Raw genomic sequence first — 20,850 nt, forward strand, 5'->3', positions numbered from 1 at the left:
TCTGTATTTGTTTTTGTACGTCTCTGTAAGCACACAGAGGTAACCATAAAAGACACCTGTGAATCCGGAGTGATTTGTTTGATGCCTTGATATTTTTGCCCGATAGAAGTGCATCTAAAAATAAATGCCGCTCTGCTACCACTTCAGATGTGAGAACTGACTAATGCTGCGTGTATGTGTGTGTGTGTGTGTGTGTCTGTTGAACGCATTCCGTTGTTCACATTGCTTCAATTCCGATCCGACTCACTGATTAATAACTCACTGTTCATCAGTGTCAACTGCACAGCCATAAAAATTGGAATTGCACTTTTCCAACTTTAGCAGAGGGCATAAAGCCACTGAGCAGATCTCAGCACAGAGCAGGTGAACTGTATTAAAACAGATGGTTCTCAAGAACAATGATACTTGAGATGCAACATTCATAAGGATCTGGGTCTGAGCATATAAACACACATATAAATGGATTACTAAATATTAGTAATCCATTTTCTAGTTACTTCTTTCAAAAGTATTTAGTTGCTGTGTTAATTCAGTTGTGATTTTGTGTGCAACAAAAATATTTTTAACCATGTTTAAGTGCATCACACATTATGTAATGTGCTGTATTATATTTCCATGCAGTATTTATTTATTTATTGTAATATTCAAATTGAGATTTCGATCCAAATTGTATTCAGATTCAAATACATACAATTAAAATACAGTTTATAGTATCACAAATGTTAGCTCATAACTGTTCTTTATACTTACAGCAATCAGTATTGGGTAAAGATTAAAGTTGATTAAAACATCAGTCAATTAAAACAATTAATATATTTAAAATTAAGACGGCGATAAATATTGGAAATTAGCTCAGATGGGGAATGACAGGGAGATGGTCTGGTCAAAACATTTATTTCAATAAAATGGATATAAAATGTAGTGAAATTATTATTATTTTTTTTTTTCAACTAAGGGCTGGTTCAGATGATGCAACCAGTGAACTGTGTCACGCGGTTCTGTGTGTGTTCTGTGTGTTAAATATTTACAAAGTGGTCACCCCTGAATCCCACTGCCATCAGAATCAGCCCTAAAACTGTACATCACAATTTTTGTGTAGGGTTCGTAATCTAGGATGAACAATCTGTTGTGCACATCCATATCATAGATGCAACACTTGAGGTAAACAAATCCAAACAGCCTTAATTGAATTAATTTTTTTCAACATGTTACATGTTTAAAATTAATCACAATGTGTAACATCTTAATTCTGACAGTCGTCGTTATTTAATTTGAAGGATATGTTACTCATTAGCATCTAACATTGTAGATGGGTGACAAATGAGAGGTAGAACCATCCACAGTGTCTCTGCTTCACATCTCTCTCGTCAGTCAGTGTTGCTGGTTCCCTGTGGATGGGGAAATTGTCGTAGAAGACACCACCCCTGCCAGCATAGTATTCAGGTTGCTCTGCTTGAATTCAGGATGGTCCTTTAAGTTATATGCATTTTACACCAAATACAGCAGTAGTATTTATTGGCTTTCTTTATCATGATTTTCCTCTTGTTCACCAGTTTTGCTTCCCTTCGACAATAGGCCCTCTGACCGTATGTGGTTATTTTAAAGATGGACACTTTCTCTGATTTGTTGTCTAATGGGTAATGGGAAGTGTTGTAAACGAAGGGATTGCGTGTTCAAATCCCGATTCGCCAAGGTGCCGCTGAAGTCCCCTTGAGCAAAGTACCATCCCTGCACACTGCTACCCGGGCACCTTTCATGGCTGCCCACTGCTCACAAATGGTGAGGGGTTAAATGCAGAGGACAGATTTGTGTGCACAATGAGAAATGACACTTTCTCTTCATTTTCACTTCTGTTATTTAGCCTTATTCCATTTTCTTGAGTTTCTCCCAGCTATAACCTGCAAATGTTTTTTTTTTCCATGTCCCTCAGGCAAAGTACAGTTCAGCCAGAGCAGGCGAGCTCTCTTTGAAGCAATGTCGCGACACAACAACCGCTTTGAGAGGGACTTCCGTGGAGTCTGGGACCGGCGCGAGAGAGGCCCGGCACTCGGTGGCGCAGTCAACAGCAACTGCAATGGAACCAATGGGTGTGGGGGAGCTGTGGTCCCTAACAGCAGCAACAACAGGCCTGGCTTGCTTCCCCTGCCGGTCATTCCCTCTCTGCTTCCCACCCCTGTCACTGCAGCAACCACCACCTCCAGCAATGATCTGACCTGCAAACGACTGATCACGCCAGCTCCCACCACCGCCAGCTCTAAGGTATGGATGTGAAAATTCCATTTTGTAAGGGATGGGGGCTCTTTTTAGGGTTGTGAGGCCCTAGAGGCTTTAAAAGTTGTATGTGTTTTTAACACACCAACCCTTTGTCAGTTCCACTTGTGAGTTTGCATACATCAGAAACCCTTTATAACATTGAGCAGGATTATGGACCAGGCTTGGATTTTAACCATCCACTTTTGGGGTGTGTTGTAAAAAACATCACCACCTGCTTTCAGAGACATCTTCAAATTACTGGTAATATTGTCTGGTTTTGTAGACTGCATTGATCTACACTTGATCATTATAGAATTAAGTTCATTTCTAGATTAATTTCTTATAAATCCAGCCATTTACAAGTACTTAAAGGGCATGGGGCAGTGGTGGCCTAGCGGTTAAGGAAGCTGCCCCATAATCAGAAGGTTGCTGGGTTTGAATCCCGAGCCACCAAGGTGCCACTGAGATGCCACTGTGCAAAGCACCGTCCATACACTGCTCCCCGGGCGCCTGTCATGGCTGGGGTCACCAGGGGTGATGGGTCAAAAGCATAAGACACATTTGTGCTGTGCTGAAGTGTTTCACAATCACTTCACTTTCACTTCATTTTGAAGGGCAGACAATAAGATATCAAATGCAGCTGTTTACAGCAGTGGGCAAGTGGAATATTGTTCAAGTAATAATGCAGACAGTTTGAAGTGTCACTGCAATGTGATTGAGCTAGGCATGAAGCAGTCAGTTTAAAGTATTAGTGCAGTGTGGGAGTAGATGGTGGTGTGTAATTAGTCACGAATTTGCCTAAACAAAAGATCTAAAGAACTCATCAATTTATTAATTCATTTTGAGTTATTTTTAAAACATTTTTATCAAAACTCTATCTGTGTTTGCTTACATTTCTCTCATGATGCCAAATTAGCCATTGTGTCAGTCAGTGCTCCAGCATCCTCATAAGTCTGACCCAGATGAGCTTTACCTAGAAAATGGATTAATGGAACCAAAAGTACCTATTCATCTTTGGAATTTCTAATTAGCTCCTAACATTTAGGAGTGAGTGATAAAGATTAGGAAGTTATTATTTTTTTTTTTGGCTATTTAGTTAGAAAGACATCCCCATGAGGAAACAGGACATCTGTTTAACATTAATATCGAGGTGCTTAGTAGTTGTGCTGTAATGTGGTTTCTTCTGACTTCACTCAAGTTAAATTTTTCATTTGCATCAGTGAGATTCCGTTGCCAGTGACTTTCTGCACCTATTTAATGATCATTGTGAATACTCGGTATGAGTCACAGATTTGCATATGACATTTGCTAGTGTCTTCCCCTCTGTGCAGGTCCCCTACTTGGAAGATTTAATTTTTCAATCAGGCGACTGTAAATGGCACAAAATCATTGAGTAATATCTGACATGTAGAGGGTGTCCCACTCTGCCCTAGTGATGTTTACTGTACTGTTTACTGTCATTCAGCAAAGAAGTACACTGAGATGATGAATACTTCCCAAAAAGATACCGATAGCATTCAGAGCAGCTCAGCAGTGGCAACAGTGGGACTATAGAATGAAAGAGGTTACTGAAACCTGATTGGTTGGCAGATATGAATAGATATATGAGAGCCTCGTTGCTTTTATTCTGTGGAGCACATAATGAATTAATGAAAAGCAAAGTCTCTTTTGATGCCAAAAAGCTTAGCATTGTGGTGTACTAAAAGTATGCAGTGGTAAATTAGACATTGAAATGTGGCAGGAAGGTGTGTTTTGTTTGCAGTAAGGTTGTGTATAAAAAGTTGTGTATTAAAAATAACATTAATTTAATCTTGTTACAATGGCACCTGGCATTGTGGGATATATTAGGAAGCAAGTGAACTTTTTGTCCTTGAAATTGATCTGTCTCAAGCAGAAAAATGGGCAAGTGTGAGGATTTGTGCGACTTTGACAAGGGACAAACTGTGATGTCTAGACAGCTGGGTCATAGGATCTCCAAAACCGCAGTTCTCATTGGACGTTTCCAGTCTGCAGTGGTCAGGTCCTACCAAAAATTCAAGAAAGGAAAACCAGTGAACTGAAGACGGGGTTATGGGTAACAAAGGCTCACTGGGCTGTTGGCTCATGCTGTCTGATCCAACAGAGGAGCTGGCACTTTTTCACAAACTGCTGAAAAAGTTACTTTTGGTTCCTCATTTCAGATCACACGGTGCATCACTGTTGTTTCTGTTGTACAGTTGGTGTAGCCAGAGACCGGTCAGGGTACCTGTGCTGATCCCCGTTCACCAACAAAAACAGTGGAAGAAAATATCTTGAGTGTATATCTGAGTGTATGTGTTGGTCGCTGGGGAAGTCCACCAGGACGTAACTATGGGAAGAAGGCAAGCCGACCAAGGCACTGTGAACCGGTCTGAACCATTGGCTTGGCACCACATACCACAGCACACCTTCAGATGCGCAGCATGGTGAGTGGCCATAGAGGCCGGTGGAACACAACTGGATGCCCGAAATAAAGCTTGGATCACAATGAATGCAGCCCACAGAGACTGCTTACCTACACCCCTGCCACCGACCGCCTGCTTTTCCATTTTCCCTCCGTCATCTTTGCTGCTGCTTGTTTTTGGACATGTTTCAAACTGCCTGAGAGCTTATTAAGAATCTCGGCAACTGTCTGCCCTGCGTCTCCTTCTCCGGCAGCAGCAGAAGCGCCGCATTCAGGCAGCTGAGTGCCTCTTCAGCACCATTTAGGAAAACTGCACTATGCAAAACAGGCACTGAGAGGCGGCTTATACCGTATTTGGAACAATGTTGAGATGCAGGTTTTCACTGCTTCTTTGGAATTAATGTGAAATATTTAATTAAAAGGGTCTTTGAGGCAAGATCAGTTTAATTTTCAGTCATTTACAAAATGTACAAATTTGAAGATATGACCTTAAGGCCTGTTACCACCCAGATTAATCATGGGTTGGCTAACTGTGACTGTTAGTCTCTGTCAACAAGCACAAACAGCAGTCATAAGAATATGACGGATTTAGGCTCAGCGTGTGTGGGATTTTATTTGAGATTTCGCCTCACCTGGTGTAAAGCCATGGAAATCCATACTGCTGGCAGCACATATGGAGTCAAACAGGGACCAAAGAAGCAGCCAGGGATTTATATGGTGGCCTGGGGATAGGGACAAATTCAAGGTCTGAGCACTGAGTGAACACAGACTGTACAGGTCATGTGAAAACTTGACCACACGAAAGAGCATTCCTTCCCTCTCTTTTTACGGATTACCGTGCGGCTCGGTCCCCAAAGCTTTAACCTAGATCGCAACAGAGCCAATCCAGGATGCCAGAGGAACATTAAAAGGCCAGAACGTTCCTATCAAAGCTGAATCTCCATGGCCAGAGGAACATTTCTCCTGCCCACCTTGCCAGATGTGATTGGATGTATTGAGTGTATTGGGGTCCTGAATAAAGACAGGCAGATTGCAAGACTTCTTGATGTTCTACACAAAATTAGCGATGAATGCTCTTGTCAGGAATGAAGCTGGCAGCATGAAGTCATTTTTAAGAAAGATGTACAAATATGTGCATAAAATTTGTAATCAGTCACCATTTGGAGGCCAGCTTGTTTTAAACGTTGACACTGACACTGTAATGGTGAAGTTGTGTCAAATAGATTTATTTTTTTACCTTACAGTAGAAACAGTTCTCATTGATTTCGAGCGGGAGGGAAACAGTAGTTAACACTGTCTGTACCTGGTGGGGAGTTTACCCGTTACCTGGGTGGTAGTAGCCTAGTGGGTAACACACTCGCTTATGAACCAGAAGACCCGGGTTCGAATCCCGCTTACTACCATTGTGTCCCTGAGCAAGACACTTAACCCTAAGTTGCTCCAGGGAGACTGTCCCTGTAAATACTGATTGTAAGCCGCTCTGGATAAGGGCGTCTGATAAATGCTGTAAATGTAAATGTAAATGTAAATGTAAATGCAATGAAAACTATATCTCTCATAGTCCAGTAATAGAAGTTTAATTTAATTGGTGATGTATAATTGACCAAGCCATGTGTTTGGTTGGTGTTCACCCTGCAATGTATTGGTACTGTCTAGTTGATCTTACTTTGCAGAAAGAAATTGCTGAGATGCCAGTTTGCTCCTGATCCTGAACTGGCTAAGCAGGTTTTTCATATTTCATGGGTCATGTTGGATGAACCTTGTTTTCCCTTGTTTCTTTTTCAGACTCTATATCCTTCCAGTTATGTGTAACAGATTTAAGTTGTGATGCATTTTGTATGTACCCCTCTGCAATGCATGCTAACCAGCTGTGGGAATCCATTGAAAAATGCTGCGGAAGTTAAGCAGAGCTGTAAATTGGAGGAAGTAATATTTGCCATTTGGCTTTCGCTGCAGGCAGAGAGCGAGTCAATCGAAAGTTGGCAGGTCAGCCAGCAGGAACAGAGTAGTGAATAATATGTCCGTTTTCCTTCTTCTGCTTTTTTCCCCCATAAATTCTCCTGATAGATATACTGAAAACTACATGATGTCACTAGCAGAAAGCACCTTCATTCGACTCCTGAGTGACTGTTTCTTGCCTGGGGGTAAAGTTAAAAGCTATTACTGCCCTCCATTGCCATGATTCCTTATACAATCATCATATGATGATTGTATACACCGATCACATTTTTTTGCCGAACGTAATTACTCTTTAAGCTATAATAAAGTGATATACATACTATATACATACTAAACTAATACAGAAACAGTAGACTCGCAAATTTTTTTATTTTTTCAAATCCGATCCTGGAGGTCTCAATTTAAATCCATGGATTTTCTATAACCATCCATCAGCACTGACCTTAAATATAATTCATTTCCTCACATGTATATAAGCAGTCAGTATATTGGGATTATTTTGAATCTAAGAACTGATCACCGTCAGTAAAAATTGTCCATTGATACACGTTTATGTTCCCTCACGGTTCACTTGGTTTTGGCTGTAGCTCATGCTACCACAATGTCTGTCAGCTCGTAAGACTGGCTAATGAAACCATTGTGGTGTTAACTGTTGAAAAATCTATTTTTGTCTGCCTGTCTGTTGGTCAGGCAACTCCGCAACATCCCTGATGGTATGGCTGTGTGAAATGGCATAAAATCCATATACATTTAACCATAGACGGTAGATAATTTGACGGTATATAATTTGAATGTAACTGTTTTACATGGAACTGTTTTACAGGGTAACGTGTCCATAGCACATATGCCAGATAAAACAATATCTGGGCAATTCTACCAAAAGTGGAGATTCTGTCACATCCAAAAGGCCAGTGAAGTACCAGGTATTTGTATGATGGGAGTGATTATATAAATTTTAGGATTTTCGGTATTCAGCTGTAGCGTTTACATTAAAAGTATTGTCAGAAAATATTTAAATAACACTATTTTAAATACATGATCCCTGGTCATTTGCATGCGTGGTGTCAGTGCCCAATTGATACCACTTGCCCGATCACATTTGAAATCTATTACTTAGTAAAGCTTAGTAAAGCACAGTATGCTAAAATTGTGTATAAAATATCTGAGAATTCCTTACATTGGAGAAGATCAGCAAAAGCTAAAGACCAGTTTAATCTTATAAAAATCTAATTAAAAACTGTAAAAATCATTAGTGCACTTTGAGCATGTTTCATATGCATATGGTAATAGGTTGCTGTAAAGTGGTTCATGCATTTCATAGAATACTTTTCGCCCTCTGTTTGATATTTACTCAAGTTATATTTGAGGAATGCTAAATATTCTCCATTTATAGCATGACCTTATTAAAATTACATATTGTGTCTCTATTGTACAGGCCTAGTTTACATTGAAATAATGGATTGAAGCTGGAGAGGAGCTTGCTGCAGCTACAGCTCCTCCTCTTCCAAAGCAGTGAAGGTGTGCATGGTGGTCTCAGTCTGCACGCTGCATATTAATCCATTAATTATTTTATCTCTTAGGCTGCAATTAGCACCTCTTTCCCCTGTTTTTCCAGAGCTGATGCCTTACGAACAATAACATCCTTCTAAAATTACACATTTTGCTTTGTACTTTTTCACAATACTGAAAAATAACTCTTCTAAATTGTTGTGTATTATGATAAGACTGATGAGATTTCTGCAGTGAAAAGCAGCAGCATTCAGTGTGCCTGGATATTGTATATCCAGTGACTACAACAGTTGATTAACATATGAAGAGTCGTGGCATTTTATGTTACATAAATTGGTGGTAACAGCATTTTTGCTGTTATTTATTCATTTATGCAATTTCGCTGGTTTCATTATACATGTGGAGTGCGGACGCCTGCTACTTATCTGTCATTGTCTGCATACAAATTTGAGATCCACTAACTACACTGCTGAAATATGTGTGGTTTACTCCCAATGGTGCAATTATTTTAAACTCTCTGTTCCATATACCAGTTTCAGTATGAATATAAATGGTTCTTTAACAATTTATTGTTCTGCCAAAATGTTCTGTTCTTTATTGTATTGATAGTAATACTTTAACTGTTCTGGTTTGTCCTGTTGCTTAAAAGTATCACAGTTGAAGACCGAAATCAGACAGCAGTTAGCGCCGCTGCATCACAACCTGGGGTCGAGTACCACCTGATCCCAGTGTGGAGCTGGCTTGTCCACCTCGGGTTCTCGTGGGTTCCTTCAGGGTGCTCTAGTTTCATCCCTTAGTGCTGGTCACATGATTCTGCAATGCTATATTGGCCCTTGTGTGTGTGTGTGTGTGTGTGTGTGTGTGTGTGTGTGTGTGTCTCTCCTGCCTTGCGGTCCAAGATTGCTGGGACGGACTCCAGTTCCTGCATGGCCATGACCTGGTATAAAATGGGACAATGGATGGAGTTCTTGCAGTAATTACAGCAACATTTATGTTGTGTATAGCCTAAAGTCACCCCCACCCCCCTTCTCCACATTGACTGTAGGTTTGATATTAGTCAGTCAGTCGTCCATTTTTGGTGTAGTGTCAGCAGACACACAGCGCGCACACACCCAGGGTGGTGTGGAAGTCTTTCTGGCTCTGCCCTTATAACCTTATTTAAACAAATTACCTATAACATTTATGAGCTTGAAAGAAACCACTGTACAATAGTGGTGAATTCTTTAAGTGTTTGATCGATATGCGATACATGCTTAGCTGTTGCTGCATAGGATTTTTATCTTTACTGCTTCAACAGAATTGCAGAGAACCAGACAGATGGTATAAAGTATAATGTTCTCCTTCCTTTATTAAAACACAGTGCTGTTGAAAGTGAAAGTGATTGTCATTGTCATTGCACATAACACATGCACACAATGAAATGTGTCCTCTGCTTTTACACCCTTATTGAGCTGTGGGCAGCCATGACAGGCGCCTGGGGAGCCATGTGTGGGGACGATGCCACCTCAGTGGCACCTTGGCGGATCAGGATATGAACCGGCAACCTTCTGATTACGGGGCCGCTTCCTTAACCGCTAGGCCTCCACTGTTGAACATGTCCCCAGAGCAGAACTGTCTTTGGGACTCTCTTTCAAAAACATTTCCTGAGCTTTCCTTGTAAAGCCGCATGCTATCTCTGTTACCGGTGCCCTGCCTCGAGTTTCCCTTTTGTTTCATTGTTAAGCCTCTCTAGTTGTGCCACTATTCTATTCTCAGTAGCCTTGCCTGCCACTGCTTCCCCCCCCCAAAATGTTTTTAAATGCCTGGAGCTTTTCCACGACACACAGCAAAGGCTGATGCACAAAGTGAACCTGTCAATATGAACAATTGGATGATTCTTTCTGTCACCAGTGAATGTTCCTTCACAATTGCGTCCCTAAATCATCACAATGTCAGGAAATTGCATGTTATAAGCGGGAATACATGTGCAAACAAACTCACTAACATCTTTATTTATTTATTTAAAAAAAAAAAATCATTTTAATGCTCTGAGGCCATGATTATAAGAAGCCCTCTCCTGGCATGAATAGTTTAGCTGACTGGTTAGCTAATTGGCTCATACCAAATTCCTACATTTTTGGGATATGATTTCTGATGGAACTAATGACACGTGAAAATTGAACTATTTTAATTTTGTTTAATAAATTTGAAGGAAAATCTAAATTCAGGAACATTCAGATATGTGAGAGCAGTCGGCATAGCGCTATTCAAGCTTGAATCCCATCATAATTTTGTACCGGGAATAAAACCTGAAGTCTGTCCTTTATTTAGTCAGTGGCATTGAGTTTCCGGTCAATAAATCTCTTAGGTTGATGTAGAGGCAAGAATATATTGGTCAGATTATGCCCTCCACAACATTTCTGGTTAGGTATTAAGGCATGAAGTTTTTTTTGCACAGCACTACATGCTAAACTGGTCAACAGGATTATCTGTAGTTTGCAGAAGATAATCTAATTACCCTTTTCATTGGCATGTAATTATTTCTCTCAACCAGAATATGATCTTTAATGAGTGCATAATTTGGGAATATATTGGGGTGTATAAATCAGTCTGGATCAAGCAGGAATCAGATTATCTGATCAACCAGTCATATGATAACGTGTTTCTATGTGGATCCATGTGAAATGAAGATTTGAATGGAATATCACCTGCCACAATTGACAGCATTTAATGATAATTTGTCTAAATATTTAAAATGTTTAAACTCTGATTCTTAAGAATATTATACTGAATGTATACTGAATGCATGAATGTCAGGGTGTTTATAACCAATATGATGAATTTATCACATACTTTACTTGGCAGATGCTTTTATCCAAAGCGACTTACAATTGATGGTTCAGATAATCAATAAAATATCATATCATGATGAAACAATTTACACCCTCCGTACTTTGTTCGTGTTTTCACAGAAACAGCTGACTAGATTATATACTGCCATACATGCACAATTCACAATCTAAGACCAAAACACAATTCAGACATACAATCAATACCAAGAGTCCGTTCATCGAAGGGACCCCAACACTGCCCAACCCTGTACCCCCTCCACACCCACTCATGACTGCCCACTACCAGCTCCCCCAGCAGCCATCTCAGCCTATGGCCAACATGGTCCTCAGTGTACAGAACCAGTCCCCTGTAGGTCCCAAGAGCTCTCCACTGTGACACTTTTTTTTGAAGTCTCCTGTGGTCATTTTGAAACAACTATTTGAAACAACATTAGATTTATATTCATGGCAACACATATAAGAATTAATTAGCACCATATTCTCTGTATAGATCTGTCCTTTTGCCAAGTCAGATTGCTGCAAGCCGACCTTGGGTTTCCGTCCATTATTGATGGCACTAATCTGGAAACATGCGCGTAATTAAAAGAGAGGGTTGAATGGAATATTAACCAAGCCAAATGATGTACCGGTATCTGTCTCTGAATGTAATTGGTGATGTAGGCTGTAATTAAATCCTGGTCTTTTTATTTACCTCCTCAATCTTCCCATATTTGAATCAGGTCTCTGTGCTCCCGTCGGGTGACAGCCAGACCCAGGGGCCGGTCCTGGTTCCCGGCGTTCGATGGGGACAGACACCCATTAACCAGTCAACGCCATGGGAGACAGATGAGCCACCAACCAAGCAGATGAGGGAGAAGGATATAGCAGGTACCCCAGCAGTCGAGGATACAAAAAATTGCTTTATGAATCATTTAACAGTTAATTTCAGACACGTAGCGAACAATTGGTTTGAGTATGTTTTAGGGATTACAAATGAAAAATGAAAGTAAACAAACAAGAAAGAACATAGTGTTCATATTATGAATTTAAAAAATATATTACGCAACTAAAGGCATAAAGAAGGATTAAATATTTCATAATATTATTATTTTGTTCCAGTGAATATTCATAGAATTTGAAAGTAACTTTATTTCTATCAGTATTGACTGATTTATGTCCGACTTACATCTGGAAAAACAATATACAAACATATTAGTTTGCAGCACCTATCCGGGTCAGGGTCAGAGAGAGAATTTCTGGAGCATGCACAGAGCTGCTAGTCCATTTTGAGTCCAGTTGAATGTAGATTGGTAGAAATTGCTTATGTGAGTGTGACTTTGTGAAGTTCATTTTAATACGATTTCAGACAGACTAACAGGTTTACATGAAGTTTAAAAGTCATGTAAACATACTGACTTGATTTTTCCCAGTCATGTTCACACTGGTGTTTTGAGGCCTGAGTGCCTTGTAAAAAGGCTATTTACCATGCAATGTAAGTGGATACATGTTACTCAGATCCACATTATAAATAATTAGCATTGAAAGGTCTTCTTTTATGAAAATAGTTTTTGCTTTTATATACTTCTTATAATCACAGAGCAAGTGCAATTCACATTTTCAAGCCATGACGGTTGGTGGCGTTACTTTTTATAGAGGAGGGGTGGGAGGTTCTCTGGGCGGAGAAAGCATGATAAAGCAGAGGTGACGACATGGGGGACAAATTCCAGGTTCAATTATCGCCATTCATCCAATGATGAATGGCGAAGCAGAATAGCCAAAGCACTCTTTATACCTATCACCATTTTTAGCCACTGCAGTGTCTCCATAGACTGGCTAGGAGAAATAGTATTAATGATAAATAATCTCACAAAGTAAAAATTTCCATAATAGGGGACCTTTTCTGTACTTTTGTTACAATACTCACCACATTCATCAAATGTTTATCACGTTGTTTTGCTCTGAGGAATATATTCCATTAAACAAATGAGGGAAAGGGATCAATGCAGCTGCCTGTGATATGAATAATTAGCTTTCTTCAGTTATCAGTGAATTCAGATTAGGAAGTGTTCATCGCTAATGATTCCCTGGCTCATGACATGCCTGCACATTCACCCTAGCATTTGCAAATGAATGCAGATGTGTGTCTACTCCTAAAACGGTTCACTGCATACAGTGTACGTACCGCAGTGGACGTCTGTAAAGACCTTGTAGACGGACTTGTCTGAGACAATGTATCTTACTCCTCTTTGTATTTTTAGAACTAATGTGTTCATTTACGTAGCAAACATGAACTTGCAGCTCAAGTAATGCCATCGAAATAGAAAATTATAGAGAGGATATGCAAATGCTTTGGGGGTGATATATGTGGTCGTTGTTCCACAGGCAGTAATTGCACTGTTATTATCAGAAGACATTGCCCTCCGTTTATCACAAAGTGTAATTTTGAATTTGTCTTTTCAGGTCCGCTATGGCCACCCCCTGTGCCAGCAGTGAGTCAGGCCAGCCTGCTGGGTCATACCTATGGGATGCCTCAGACCCCAGCATACAGCCAGGGGGTGACTGTACAGGCTCCGATCATCGGGGTGACCCCAACACTGCCCAACCCTGTACCCCCTCCACACCCACTCATGACTGCCCACTACCAGCTCCCCCAGCAGCCATCTCAGCCAATGGCCAACATGGTCCTCAATGTCCAGAACCAGCCCCAGCCACTGGCGGGCACTGGACTACCCCCAATCTCCATGTCCCCCATGACGGGGGTCTGCCAGGTTGCTCAGCCTGTCCATGGAGTGGTGGGCAACGGCCACATGGCCCACCCTCTGGTCCAGCCATCCTCTCTGTCTTCCACCACGCTGTCCACCAGTGTCTCTTTGACTAATGGGCAGCCCCAGCCTCTGGCCGCCAACCCCTCCAGCAGCCCCGAGAGCAGTAATGGCCTGCAGATGCTCAGGACGGTGGGGATGGGGAAGTATGAGTTCACAGACCCCTGCCACCCCAAAGGTAGGTGAATCAAAACATTTAGCTGCTTCTACCACATTTGAGAGCTTCTGAAGTTATTCTTGTAAAAGGCAAAGGTAAAGCTATAATACTTCGTTGGAATAGTTTCCGGCTAGCGTTTTCACACAGCCTACTCAAGTGATAGTCTAAAACACATTTATTATGTGCCCAACAATCACTTTCAATAAAGTTCCTCATCCATCTCTTCCTCCATGTGGATGAGTGTATAGTGGATTTCACTTTTTTTCATTTCTCCTTCTTTCTACTCTACCAGCAAAGGTTCATGATAACTTAATGAACTTGAATCTTAGGTTCACTGACGCTTTACAATATGCCTTAGGAGAAAAAAAATGATTTATGGAGAACATAAACTGCCATTGCATCTATGGTATGGTGCTTCTGTGGACATTTTTAATACAATGTCACATAATAGATGGCACTTGGGGGTGCGTGGGATAGCACATAATATAATCCTTATGACTGAAAAAGATTTCCTTATGAGGCCTCTCCAAAGGTAAATAGAAAACTGAAAAAGTTTCAGGAAGAAAAAAAAAAGAAGTAACCCCAGCTGTTGCTGATTTGCAAGGGTCTCATCAGCCACGCCCTTCATTAACACTGCACCCAGCTGGGCTCTATTTCCGCGCGGGGAGAAGAGCACTACAGAGCTGCTCCGTTCGCCTCGGAACGGAAACGTGGACTATAAATAAACATGTAATGATGATTATGCTTACGTTAGCTGCGCAGACGTGCTATTCAAAAGGAACTGTATGTTCTGTGGAGTTTTTTTTTTTTTCCCAAAATCTATTTTTACTCCTTGCTGCATTTGACTTATTTGTCTCTCAAGCATAATCAGAATCATGTTTGTTGGCCAGGTATGTAGCACCAATGTAGCACACGGATGGAATATGGAATTGATGTATTTCAAGCAACACAATAGAATATAAAATACCAAAATGAAAAAAACATGCAATTAAGATATTATTTATAGATATACACTATATACAGATTATAAAGCAGACAACACAAAATAAATAAATAAAGTACAATAAACATTAATATGCAACCAAGGAATATTGGTATATGGAACATCACGTAATAAGTCAGAAAACAACATCTGTGGCTCTGGTGTTACAGTTCAGCTGTAATTGAAACTATTCAAATACATCACTGTGAAATAATGGGAATGCCATTGTCTCTGCAATTCTGCAATTACTGCAATATTGCATTGTATGTTCTGGCTGGCAGTAGAAATCTTTCAGATATTAGGTCAAGACACACTAGCAAAAATCTGTTCCTTTGGCCTTTCTCTTAAATTGCTTGTCATGTTGCATCACCAGAAATATTCATCTTCAGACCTGAGAGGAATGTATATACTGCCAGAGCAACATTGCTAGCCACTTAACTCCTTGTAATGGAGACGGGAAAGTCTGGCCACGAAACATCAGCATATTATCCCAAGCTGAACTGCAAATCAGCCTACCCTATCATGAATTTGGAAGAGTTTTAAGCAATTAAATTGTCACTATGCTCTGTTTATCCTGTTCAAAATGATTGCCAATAACATTCAATATGGTGTGTTTTTTTAAAGTAAGGCCTCTAGATTCTAAATTGATTTTAGTGATTTTTTTCTCTCTTTCTGATTCCTGTTGCATTTCATTGTGGACAATCATTTTGCCCACAAAAGGTCACTTTAAAATATTCATGTCCACCTTGGGAGACATTTGTGTAGCACTAAACCAATTTATTTCTTTCACCGTTTAGAGTTTCTTTTCTACTGGGGAAAGAGTGTGGTATAATTAAACTGGTACAGCAGTTAATAAAAATAGATAAAAGATTACAAGGCTCTGTGAGCCCCACAGATATTAATGAAAGTGGCCTGTGGCCAGCCTGCTGCCTTACATCCAATCATACATAGTAAGGGCCCTCTGACACAAGCATCATTATTTTCCCTAGTAATTAATATAGAGAAAGCAGATATCTCATTAATTTTCATAATTCGCCATCCTCCTCCTCTGTGTTGGAGGCACCACTACTTTCATTAATGACTTCCCCTTATAACACAGAGAAAGAGAGAGAGTGTGTCATACCCCTGACAGGTCCATTCTGAAGCAAATTATCATAACTGGGCATTCAGAGTTGCTCGCTCCAAATAGCTCTTCCCTGACTCGTCTGCATCTCAGGGAGCCATTACAATTCCGCACACCCCACCCTTCCTCTTTTTGGAGTACAAGGGGGACGTCAGTCACAAAATGACCTGTCTCCGACTGGATGGAGTGATTAGCAGCCAGTGGCGGGTGGAGTGGATTAGCAAAATTAAAAACGGCTGCATTTAGGGCCACGTCCCAGGCCTGACTGCAAAGTGTGTACTGTGAGCACAGGTAACAAGTATTCTGTTCCTTACAGAGGACAGTCATTATTTTTACAACGTCTGTGTCTAGTGCTATTCTGGAACATTGTCCCATTATTTTACCATTGCCATGCCTGTTCAGTAAATTCCAGTTTTTCCAAATTAGAGTCGAATTTGCCACATTCTGTTGGCCCCATTGACATCATTATGGATAGTGCTGTGGGGTGTAATGAAAGCCGCATAAATGTGTTTTTTGTGTCCTCATCAAATATTAGTTTTAAAGTTCCAGCCCGGAGGTACCTGCAGATTTGAGCATGAAATCCATTAATTAATTTACTGTTTTTCATGTAAATGTAGATATTCATCTTAAAAATGACTTATTTTACTTTTAATAGAGACAGTTCTCCAGTACATTTCTTACTTGTTTTGTAGTTGATTGTGCAGCTCCCCAAAAAGAAGCTTAAATGATATTACATTAGTTTAAAACATAGCATCCAGCTCTTCCAGCTGGGCTGGAAGCTGATAAACACATTGCTGTTCAGGGCATATATGCTTCCAGTATTTGTTTTTTGCATGTAACAGCCACAAAACTATTAACTAAATTGGCAGCATTAAATGTAAATGGCCAGCAGAACCTCTTTGGATGGTACATTCTGCTCAGGTTAGAAGTAATTCCATTTCCAAGGTATTAGTCCATCTGTGCTGTTGAGGATGAATGTTTGTGAAACGGAGGGAGCATTACAGCACTGTATTGATTATTATATTACACCATGCTTCATCCAGTTCTGGATCTTTCAGCTTTGGTTTAGCTGTCTAAGAAAAAAAAACTGCATGAGAACATATTTTTTTTGTCAATATGGCAATTAATTAATTACATTTTTAAACTGCTACTTAGTGTTTTAATGGAAGTGAAATTGTATGAATGGCCTCATTTAGTTTTTGGACTTTTTTTGAGTGAGTGAGAGGCTTTATATGATTTTATGCTGACCTTGTCCCAACTGCACCTCCAGTTTTACTTGTTTATTTATCAGTCTTTTGTATGAATACTTCCTTTCATAGCCACAGGGAAATAGTCAAGCTAAGGCACAAGTGTTTGACCTAGACCCTGTTTACACCCGGTCACTTCATGTGACATCTAGACTGTGTTCTGACGCATTTTCAGCTACAGGTTTTTAAGCTTCGTGTCTGGGTAGCTGGATAGAAGTGCAATGCTTATGTGGCTTGGCCTCAACCAGATATAATCTTCATAGACAAAATGCATGAGCAAGGTCACAAAGTATAAACACTGATTCCTGCACATTTTATTGTCCTATACAAACACAGACCATTAGGGGTAGATAGCTAGATTTCAGTTTAATTATTCAAAATGGTCAGACTGACAACAGCCAGGCATTATTTATTCAGCTGACATCAATATCTCTGGATATGCATATTTCAGTATCTACTTAATGTATATTTAGCAGTCAAGGTCTATGGATATTTTCTGAAAGACCTTTGGAAAATGTCCTGTGTTGTTGCATGATAGGTCTTCCTTGTGGGAACATTGACCCACTTAAATTCAAAATAATTAGCTGCCATGCGATTCACATGATACATTTACAGACAGTATGAAGCACATTGGCAAATGCTTTACAGCAATGAACAATGTTTCTGAAAAAACCTCTTTTCCACTGTTCATGTGAAATAAAAGAATAATAGCAATAACAGGTACTCATATTTAGCTTCAATGTACTTTTTATTAATACTTTATTTTGTCCCCATTGAGTAGTTTGGATTATTCTACATACCCCCTCTGTATGACAAGACAGACACCAGACCTTTAAACATAAATATCTCACTTCTATTCATTCCATGTGTGCTTTTTACAGAGCAGTAACAGGGTTCACTTTCTGTGTGGTGAAAAATTATCAGTGTATAAAACAACCCATATGTGTCTGGATGTCATCATGAAAAGCCATGAAGGATAGACACTTAAGCAAGTGTCATAGCATAGGTGCTCTCTTGAATTGAATAATCAGTGTTGTGAAGCTTCACTGTAGGTTGGGTGATATTTAGACAAAAGGTGATGTTTGATCCACTACTCATTTGACCCATCAGTCGTTTCAATGCTGTGGCTGATCTGTATCACTAGACAATATGATTTAAAAACCATAAATCAATAAACATATAGTGGGGCAAAAAAGTATTTGGCAGTCACTGATCGTGCAAGTTGTCCCACTTAGATGAGAGCGCTCTGTAATTTTCACCATAAGTACATTTCAACTGTACAATTCAGGAAATCACATTGTATGGTTTTTAAAAATTTCGTTCGTATAATGGTGCAGAAAATAAGTATTTAGAACGTACGAACAAGTGCTAATTCTGTTCCTTAAAGACCTGTAACCTGTTATTTAAGTTCTTCTATCCTTCACTCATTACCTGTATTCATGGTGCCTGATTGAACTTGTTATCTGTATAAAAGACACCTGTCCACAATTTCAAACAGTCAGACCCCAACATCCACCATAGCCAAGATCTGAGAGCTGTCTAAGCACACCAGGGACAAGATTGTACACCTACACAAGACTGGGATGATTTACAATAGGCAAGCAGCTTGATGAGAAAAGCAATTATTAGAAAATGGAATCACTGACAATATCCCTCGACCTGGGGCTCCATGCAAGATCTCACCTTGTGGGGTAAAACGATCTTATGAATGGTGATTATTATCAGTAACACACTATGCCTCATGGATTAAAATCCTGCAGTGCTTGAGCAGATCTGCAGGAAAGAAAAGGGGAAAATACTAAAAAATACCCAAATTCTATTGACCAAATACTTATTTTCTGCACCATTATATAAATGTATTCTATAAAAATCATACAATGGGATTTCCTGGATTTTTTTACATTCTGTCTCTCATAAGTGTACCTATGATGAAAATTGCAGACCACTCTCATCTTTTTAAGTGGGACACCTTTCACAGTCTGTGACTGCCAAATACTTTATTGGCCCACAGTTTGGTTATTGAATCATGATTTTAAATCATATTGTCTAGTCATACAGATCACTCACAGCATTGAAACGACTGATGGGTCAAATGAGTGAAACTGATTTTTTTTTTAGTTGCATCAAGGGGTTGAAGCAAGTAGGCAGCAAGTGGACAGTCCTTTGATTTTTTGGAACATGGAATGTGTGAGGATACGAATGACTTGGCAGGTCTTGCTTGGCATTCTTAATCTGCAGTTGATAGCAGCTATCACTCCTGTCAGGGTCATGAGCTGCAGATCATTGAGAGTGTCCAGGATGACCCCTACTCACTGCCAAAAGAATGAACTGGATGTTGAAAAATGGGCTAGAATGAACAGTGTGAATTATGGGTGTGTTAATGTGTTCGTTTACCTGGGGAAAGAAGACTAGTCATCAGAGGGAGTGCATTCACATAACTTGTGCCACCTACAGACTCTTGCAGACCACATACACCACATACATTCCATATACGTCATTAACCAGATTAATTGCTGATTAGATGACCAGCTCAACCAAGTTTCACCAAACAAGTTTACAAACCACTGCTTTGGACTGAACTCTTTGAACTCTATTATTCAATAGTGGGCGGTTATTTAATAGTGAGTATAAACCTATGTACTTGGTGGTTTATTATTAATGTTTGGCCAAGAAACGTTTTTGGTGACTTGGAATTTCGACTCAAAAGTGATCCGTAGTTTATTGAAGAATATAAAGAACACAGAACAAGCTAAATTTGACACATACCCAAAAAGTGAAAAAGAATATGTTTCTGCAGTGCTGCTGATTTTTCACAGTGGTGTATATGGGTTGAGAATTGTGATACACTGAATACACTGTGACTTGTTCCTGGGTGCAATGTATATCCTGGTAGCACAACTTCTTTGTGGCAAAAACTCTTCCATAATTTAATATGTCTGGTGCCCAGCACATAAATGATATGGTGTCCAATGTGTCAACCAAGTGAAATGTAGGCAGCTTGCGGTGTCTGCTGCAACCTCGTTGTCCCTGCACAGATGATGCTTTTTTTTGTTACTGTCCTCTTGTTTTATTTGCTCTCATTTATGCATGACCCTGCTACAACTACAGAAATCAAATGGATCTTCGTATTATTGGTTTTTATGTGTGTATATACATATATAGTAATGTGACTTCTGTCTGGGGAAGATGTTGTGTTATTTAATACTTGTCAATTTATCCTTCAGATCTGCATCTTTTTCAGCTGTTTAGACACATTTGCATGCATACTCCTTTTACTCTGTGAAAAATTAGCCATTTTATTGTTAATTTGACCTCGGTGATCATGGCTTTTCTTCTCTTTCTTCTTTTATTTCATTATACAGAGATGTTGAAGGAATTGAACCTGCAGCGGCGAGCGAAAGAATTTACAGACCTGAAAATAATTGTTGAAGGCAAAGAGTTTGAAGTCCACCAAAATGTTCTAGCTTCCTGCAGCTTGTATTTCAAGGACATGGTTAAAAGGTTTGCCTCTTTCCAGCTGTTGATGTGATCTGTTCTTTTCGTAGGGTCCATTTGTGTCGCTCCTT

The 20,850-nt window shown here is 39.9% G+C and overlaps 1 protein-coding gene across 7 annotated transcripts in view; it reads left to right on the forward strand.

Moving 5' to 3' along the window:
- The window catches only part of LOC114792083 (kelch-like protein 29), an 81,177-nt gene that overhangs the window by 17,272 nt on the left and 43,055 nt on the right, over positions 1-20,850 (forward strand). For all 7 annotated transcript variants that reach the window (XM_028982980.1, XM_028982962.1, XM_028982944.1 and 4 more), the window contains 4 exons: positions 1,931-2,259; positions 11,694-11,841; positions 13,414-13,953; positions 20,647-20,785. In XM_028982980.1, coding sequence (XP_028838813.1) covers positions 1,975-2,259; positions 11,694-11,841; positions 13,414-13,953; positions 20,647-20,785 — 1,112 coding nt within the window. In that variant the 5' untranslated portion in view covers positions 1,931-1,974. The remainder of the gene's footprint in view (positions 1-1,930; positions 2,260-11,693; positions 11,842-13,413; positions 13,954-20,646; positions 20,786-20,850) is intronic.

This window comes from Denticeps clupeoides, chromosome 1 (assembly GCF_900700375.1).
Source record: "Denticeps clupeoides chromosome 1, fDenClu1.1, whole genome shotgun sequence".
NCBI lineage: Eukaryota > Metazoa > Chordata > Actinopteri > Clupeiformes > Denticipitidae > Denticeps > Denticeps clupeoides.